The sequence below is a fragment of the Larus michahellis genome, chromosome 1, assembly GCF_964199755.1.
Source record: "Larus michahellis chromosome 1, bLarMic1.1, whole genome shotgun sequence".
Classification (NCBI taxonomy): Eukaryota; Metazoa; Chordata; class Aves; order Charadriiformes; family Laridae; genus Larus; species Larus michahellis.
Window position 1 is genome coordinate 47907544 of NC_133896.1, and position 8262 is coordinate 47915805.

Here is an 8262-nt window from a genome sequence, read left to right on the forward strand (position 1 = left end):
ATGGCTGCTACAAAGAGGCACCAAATCACAGGGAGGAGAAGAGGTAGCTCTTGAGGCTGGGGCTAAATATCACCTCAAGGGTCGTTCCTGAACCTGATCTTCTCCATCCAGTAGGTTTTGCAGCAAAAATGAAGAAAAAGAAAAATAACCAAATGCTTCAGTCCCTGCATGCTTACAAGGGCTCTTTAACAGCAGTGAAGGTTTGGGGCCAGCAGATATATGAAAGGTGGGTCTACAGCAGACCTGCTTGGGAGAGCCTTCCAGGAGCCCTGACTGCTGGCAACGAGCACTTGTTGGCCCTGCAAGGGGGAGCCTGCGCTCAATCCTCCCAGCCTGCACCACCTGGTCTCACTTCTAGCAGTGGTTACACTGGTGACGGAATAGCTGGAGGCTCAGGAATTACCCACTTTGCAAAACCATGTGCTCCAAAGCCTGGCTGCAAAGCAGTGAGTACCACAAGAGCCTCCTTCAGGCGATACCTGCAGTGACATCTTAGACCTGATGCTATTTTCGCCGTGCACCTAAACATAAGTCTGCTCTGCGCAGCAATGATAACGCAAAAATATGTATAAAGCAGAAAATTCCTAAGCAGATTTAAAATGGTTATGACATCCATCTACATTGTATAATTTAAATATTATTTAAACAGATACAACAACCAATCGTTCACCCAGTGGTTATTAGATAACAATAGGAAATTAGAGGCTAATTTATTTCCTACATTATAGTGAACCAAAGTGTTCATTAATCTGAACTCCTAAACTGGCTTTTATTTAGACATACAGTAGAAATAATGCGTTCAATAGCGTATCTACTTTCGTTGACCTCAGACACTATACATGCTACCGGCTTTAATCAAATAAAATACTTAACACTATTTTTGTTTTCTCTGTTTGTAACTGTAATGTATTTCCAATTTTCATTCTCTTACTAATAAATGTCACATGCTATTTACATTTGTCAATAACTAAAGCCATCCAGCAAAGAAATCAATATTTTACGTGCTCCCCGCAGTCAGTTATTTCAGCATCGCTAATATTTACGAACGTCGGTTTTGCAGGTTTACATATGACTCAGTATGCAATGCAAACATGGGCCAGTCAAGAAAAATAAAGAGACATACTACCCCTCTCCACTCACCTTACATTCGTCCATCTCCTTTTTCCACAGGGAGAAAAAAAAAACAAAAACAAAAACAAACCAAAAAACAAGCGGATTTGCAGTGTGTTTAAAAGGCTGACTAACCTCAGGTTTGGCATACCAAAGACCAGGGCGAGAACAAACACTTTCGTTTTCATCTGTCAGCTCCCACACCACTCAAATGCAATTGCGTAGGGAGATTTTTCCTGCCTTGCTTCAAATAAATGGGTGTTGTGTTTACATACTGCATACTGAGCATTGCCCATCCGAAGCCAAGGGCTGCATCTTGCCAACTCTTAACTTTCGTACAATATGGCGATTACATGAGCCAGCATACCATTAAGTCACAGAACAAAACTTGGGAGAATGGCACTGTCAGCTTGCAGAACTGTACCTGAACGACTGACATGCGGTGCACAAAAGGAGAAACTGGATTTCAGTGCGACGGCAGAACTGGGTCAGAAGCAGGCTGGGTTAGCGGCCGCAATTTAAACTACAAAGCCAAGTGCCGCATAGTTCACGGAGATAAAAACTTACAGGAGCACAATACAAGCAGGCGCACACAAAAAAAGAAAAAAAAAAAAAAAAGATCACTAAACATGCCTTACAAAACGCTCCCCCACCCTAGAGTCTTCCAGGTCATCTGCTGTTTATTCTCCATACAAGACTTTATTCCAGGATGTTCTTTCCAGCTGCAGTACTTGCAAACTGCCCTCCCCTAAACAGAGTCAATCCCAGGGGAGAAAAGAAAGAGACCTTGGTCTATTACTCACTGTGAACAACAAAACATCTTTCTGGCTCCAGCAAGTTCTCTTTTTCTATCTGATGAGCAGCAGATCTATGCCTACCATGAGCTCCAAATGTCTTCCAGTGCCTAGCATTCATCTTTTTGCAGAATGAGCAAGAAAGATTGGAGAGCGGAGCACACTATTTCCCTAAAAATAATGACTCTGCAAGCTCGCACCAATGTATTAGGTATCTGCTTTGCGTTTCTGATTTAGCCTGCCAATATAAGAGCAGGGTGGACGATTTGTGTACTAATTCTTTTTCCAGGTACCGTTCCATAATAATTTCTACAGAGGCTCCTGCTTCAATGACACAAATGTACTACGCATAGGACAACCTAAGAAGGTCATTTAACTACCAGCAATAGTGTACACATTCAGAGGTAAAAAGCCAAGCTCAGATCTAAGATCCTTCTAACACTGAGGTTTCTAAGAGGTTGTGCTCCTAACCCACTGCTGAAGATCAAGTGTCTGAACCAAGTAGCTGTGATACCTTAACATCAGCAGCCTTCTCAGCTAGCCCCATGGGTGACCCCTCCTTGCAGCATATTTCTTAGTAATTTAATCCTATTTAGATTGTCTTCAAATCAAAGAACTGGCAAATCAGAGATCCGCTACATGTTTTTGCAAGATTGTATCGCACTAGCACCACTCACCCGGTTTTATTCAAAATGTAAAAGGCTGTCCAGACACCAGTGGTATTTTATTTGTTGTAATATTAGCACGCAAAATTACATCAACTCACTTCTGATAACAGTTTTAATTACTAAGTACATAAGCCTGCAAATCCTCTCATACAAGTAATCCTTCAATACGATTAATTCATCGAAACAGCCCTGTTGAAAAAGGATTTGTATGACTGGGCCCTAAATGTTTAATCACTTTTTAAAAGGCTTTATTACTTAAAAAAGTATAGCCAGAAGCTGTTGGTATGTTTAAAACAGGGGGTTATATATTTATCAAACTGTATAGTTTCAGAAAGAATCCTTCTAGGACTGCCACTGTTGGGGAGGACGCTTCTGCAGTTCCTGTGGTTTCTCAGGTTAAGACTGATTTAAATAAACTGACCAACCTGCTCCCTTCCAGCCTAGCGTTCAGCACGACTCTTCTCTTTCAGCACTGTGGTTGCTCTGACGTATGACTCAGCTGCTCCTTCAGCTGCACTAGTTATATATTATCCCTGTGTAATATCACCTCAAACATCAAAACCCCTGATTTATTTTAAGCACTATCCAGGTGTTACTAAGTGTTTTCAGGGCTCGGTGATGTAGTGGTTCTCACTTTCTGTACTATGTCTATTGCAGAATATTTTGTTATGAGAAATGTTAACTTCTTTCCTGGCTTCCCAATCCTGTTCTTTTCACTACGCCACTTACCAGTCTAGACAATGGCAAAAGCAGCCACAGGAGAGCATAAAGATTAAAATTTACTTTAATGTGCCAAGTGCCCCAATGTGCTTAAGTCCTCCTTCTTGTACCCGCTTCCCTTGCTCTCTCTTTGCACACAGGTCTTCACGGTTTTAGTGGAAAGTCTTTCTTGAAGTATCTCCTGCGCTGATCCCCTCGAAATGATTAATGGTTTGGTATCACATTTGTTTGCTAATCCTTAAAATGAAGGAAACAATCCTTTGGAGAGCTAGGAGTCTGTCACTGTCTCCAAAAAGCAGGAAGCATAACTGCTTGAAGGCTGACAGATGCTTCACCACCATGACAAGAAGCTGTTCCACAGGCTACAGCTCGTGAGCCCCTGAGTCAAGCCATATGGTCCTGAATGCCAGGACTGCCTGTCTTTCCCAGTTTATTGGGAGAGGGATTATTCCTGCTTTGCTCTGAATTTGCAAAAGTACTCTGTTGGTTTTAGAAGTTTACAGTTCGTATGAAATAAAATGCTTGACCGCTTGTACTAATAAATCCTCATTTGCTTGCTGAACACTTCTTTCTTCTCTGAAGAAACAGCCCTACATGTGGGCTAGGATAACATCTTGTGGCTTTATTGCTATCCACTCCGAAGTTAAATGAATGCATATAACTAAGCACACATAAATATAGCTCTTAGGCTTTAAGAGACACTTCCCAACTAGTAATCTATTCAGCGTATTTGGCCAAGCTTGTATATAGGGTCTGAAACAACAGCTTTGAGGTGCAAGGCATCTTTAGTCATCTAAAGGGAAGAACAGCAATGGATATACACTGTCAGAATTCGGAACTGATCATTTAACACAATACCTCACTGTACTGCAGCATCACAAAAAATAAATCTCCAAGTTATAACTCCTTAAGCATGGGTACACCCTCCAGTGCTATGACCAGCTGAGATTCAAGTATTTCAGAAAGCGAGTCTTTCTAATTCCTGCCGTCTCTTGAAAAACTATTTAACTGCCCAGAAGACTTCAGTAAGGCCTTTCCCTTTTTTTTTTTTTCAAAATATATTTTTTTGTCTTTTCCAACCACTGTATGCTGAAGTGCATTCAGGCTACTGGCGTGTGGGCAACCCAGCAATCGCCAAGAAATAGACGAAGGCAAAAAAGTATCTTGCTTCTAACCAAGAAGCGGAGGGGAAGGCAAAAGCCCCCAGCGCAGGACCAGCGGTGTGCGTGTCCGTGCATTGTTCTCCCTCAGAGCTCAGTCTCGGCACCAATCGCCCTGGTCAGCCAGGATGGAGGGGACCGGCACCTTGCAAAAGTCAAGCCTTAAACTTTTTAGAGACGGCTGCTTCTTGTTACGAGATGTTTTTTCCACTCGTGTCTGTCCCCATCCTTTTTTTTTAAAAAAAAAACCAACAAAACACCAAAAAAACCGCGCAGCGTAGCCATTGCAATCTCTACAGAATTTGGTGAAATAATGGCAGGGACCCCCACAACGGTACAGAGCGGCTCTTCACGGCGGGGTGAGGGAGGGCGAGGGGCGGAATGCCGGGGGCTACCCGCAACACCGACCCGGCGCCGCACGCCGGAGCGGCTTGAATGGAGGCACAGAGCGCAGCAGCCACGGACGGCACTGCTGCCTCCGATGGTTTCGTGTTTGCCCACTCCGCTCGTCGGTGTAACACAGGCAACTGATTTATTAAGGCAATTTTTCCAAGTGCCTTCTGAGATCTCCCACGGCTCAGCCGCCGATCCTGCCGCTTGCCGTAACTTTTCCACGGGCTGGCGGGCGCCGAGGGCAAGACCGAACGGTAATTTTTGTGTACCCCCACCCCCAATCCCCAATCCCCCTCCCCCAAATCGCTCATTCAGCGGCAGCAGTTCCCATCCCGGGCGCCCCTCACCTCTCGGCTCCCGTGGGAGCCGCCGCCGCCCGCGGACACCCCCACGGGACGCGGGTGCGCACCCCGCGCCCGGCGACCGCCCCGAGCCGCGCATCCCCCTCCGTTCCAGCAGCCCCCTTCCCCCGTTCCGCGGGGGGACCTTCCCCACGGGGGAGCCGCGGTCCTGCCCTGCGCCGGCAGGTATGTCCGGTCGCCCCCGGCCTCCCCTCGCCCCCGCCGCCCGCCCTCACTCACTTGTGCCTTCTTCATAAGGAACGGCAGCGCTGCAGTCCAGCCCAGCCGGCTGTGTGCAAACTCCCTTCAGCGGAACTGTAGCTCCAGCATAATGCAGCAGAGGATAGTCCACGCATTGGGGTTGCCCACGGCCAGCCCCGCGCTGCCTCTGCTTGCCCCGCTCCCCCCGCCGCCGCCGCTCTGCGCGCCCCGCTGCTCCCCCCCGCCTTCTCCCCACGGCCTCAGCGCCCGCACTGACTGAAGCCACCGCCGGCGCCCGGCCAGGTCTTTTATATCCCCGATCTGCCTCCAGCAGCGGCGGCGGCAGCGGCGGCAGCGGCAGCCCAGGCAAGACACGCCTTTCCCCGCCCTCCCTCCTGGAGGACCGGGAGCCCAGGCAGACCCCGCGGGGAGGGGGAAACCCGAGTGAGTAAACTTAGGGGAAGTTGGAGGCAGGAACGAGCCGAGCCTGCCCCTTCCCAGCGCGGTAGGGAAGGAGCGCGCCCGACGCGGGACCGCGGGCTGGCCGCCGCCGCCGTGGGGAGCGGCGGGCGGGGATGCGGGGGGGGGATGCCGGAGGGGATACGGGTCGGGGCGCGGTCGGTACCGGCCCCCGGCGTTGGGAGGGTGACAGAGGGCTTCTCCCGCCCGATGCCCCGGGGGCTCGGTCGTGACCGAAAGAGGCGACCCCAGCCGACCGGGACGGGGCGGGAGTCTCCGGCCCCCTCCCCGGTGGGCTCCGGCGACTTGCCAGGGAAGCCTCCTGCCGCCGCCGCAGCGAGGTCAGTTAGGGGGCCGGCGCTGAGCCAAGCCCTTGGACTGGGTCCCTCCCCACCCACCCACGCCGGTGAGAAAGGGGGGGGGGGGGAGTCCCTCCCGCCGGGTCCCGCCGCCGGGGCGCCGCCTCGTCCCCCGGCGGTGAAGGCAGCGGGCTCGGAGGGCTGGCGGCGGGCTCGGAGGGCTGGCAGCGCTCCCGGCAAGTGCGCGGTATTGTCAGCGCAGCACCTCGCTGCGGCGCGCACAGCCCGGAGGCAGCGCCGGGTTCTGCGATTTCCATTTCGGCGCTGCCTTTCCATAACCGGCCAACACAAGTCAGGCACCGGAATAAGCATTTCAGCTAGAGCTTGGAAACTCCTTTTACCTGCGCTGCAGCCACAGAAAAGTTGTTGAGCAGTGCCTCCTAATGCCTGCGTAAAGGTGATCCTGCGGGTCTTTTAACATGCTGTTACAGTTTGCATATTGTGTAAATAATGGATTGGTGTTGGGTGTGGAAAAACGATGCGACTTTTACTGCGTGGAGTCCTGCTGCCAAATCCATCCCAGCAGTAGTGACAGAATTTGAGTCCTCTTCAGAGAAGACAGCTGTCAGGTTAGCACAGAATAATCTTGTGTGTGCATTAAATGGAAACAAGAGCAGTTTATGGAACTAGCATTTCTGAGACAGCAATCTTTGGTGATGATGAAGCAGCACGTTAACACGGAATGAAGAAAGAATAGTCTGCCCAAGTCACTGGTCATTTCCTAAGCGAGATTAGATGTGCTCAGAGTACACAGTAGGATATTTCATTCGAAATGTTTATCTAATTTTAACCTAGGACTAATGGTACGTTTTCAGAAGACTAAGTTTCTGCCAAAGTAAAAATGAGCTGTTCAGATACAGAAAGATTTTTAACTCATCCCCAACTCTACTATATATTGGGGTTTCAATGTAGGGCAGGTAAACATCTAATCTCTTTGTGCCTCTGCATCCAATCCAGAAAAATGGTCCGATAATTTTCTTTTGCAGGATAACACTGCTGATGAATTAATTACAGCTTTTTGCATTTCTTGATTATTACCATACTGAATTACCTTGGACTTCTTGTGTTACCCTCTGAGCTTTGTTAGACCATTTTATTTGCATACTGTAATAGTCTCTTCCTCTAAAAGGTTATGATTCAAGCAATAGACAAGCAGTGAAAGGGAGGAAGCCTGTAACAATAAAAAAAATCAAGGACCACACTCACTGAAAGGATATTCTTTTATATCACCTAGCGGTGATCAACCAAAGCTGCTTCCACAGGCTACGCATTTAGCAAGGGCCAGGAAATTAAAATGCTATGGCATATTTCCTCCTTAGAACAGATGAGACGTTTAGTCTCCCGGGGAGAAGCCCTGGAAAGTGTGAAAGAGCAGTCTGTCGTAGCAGTTACTTACCTTATGGAAAACACTTCTGGTCTTTCTCTACCTTGAGCTCCATCACAGTCCATCGTTAGTCATGACAGGGAAGCTTTAGTGGACGCCCTGTGTCCCATTACCTTACTGATAGTCGTGCAGAGACAATAAGACTCTTGGGCCTAATTAGGTTTCTTTGCCACCCTGGCATCATGCATCTTTTCTCTCCATCCCCCAATCTGAGTTCTTGAACCTGCCCTTGTGTTTAACCAAGCCCAGCTACAGTGGAATACCCTTTTCATCTCTTTCTTTACCCTGGCAATTTGCAAGTGTATTACTGCTGACATGGGCCTCAGTATGGTTTGGGAAGTCTTTTCTATGAAATTCAGAATTTAATAATTTAAACTCATTAATAATTTATGTCCATAACACATCGGAAGGCGTGGTTTTATTAGTCTTGCCCGTTTCTAGCATCCAACTTTTCATTTACCAGGTGAGAACTGGTTAGCCATAGGCCGTTAGCACATTGAGTGGTAGGTTTCTAAAGCACAACTGCAAACCACATTCAGCCTTTTATGGCCTACCTCATTTGCATTTCTAAATGCTTGAGGGTGAATCCAGGCTGCTGTCATAGTTCTGTGAAAACCTGTTTCTTCACCACAGAGCTATGGAAAATAGTGTTGGTCATCCCAGCTCTTCACAG

General features: G+C 48.2%; 1 protein-coding gene across 4 annotated transcripts in view; it reads right to left on the bottom strand.

The window, feature by feature from the left end:
- KITLG (KIT ligand) overlaps positions 1 to 5734 on the bottom strand; it is a 55911-nt gene extending 50177 nt beyond the window's left edge. The window contains exon 1 of one of the 4 annotated variants that reach the window (XM_074574683.1): positions 5427 to 5734. In XM_074574683.1, coding sequence (XP_074430784.1) covers positions 5427 to 5441 — 15 coding nt within the window. In that variant the 5' untranslated portion in view covers positions 5442 to 5734. Of the gene's footprint in view, positions 1 to 1140; positions 1919 to 5426 lie in introns of those variants that run through there. The other 3 variants (XM_074574700.1, XM_074574720.1, XM_074574691.1) reach the window with 3 other exon arrangements.
- Positions 5735 to 8262: the final 2528 nt, after the last annotated feature.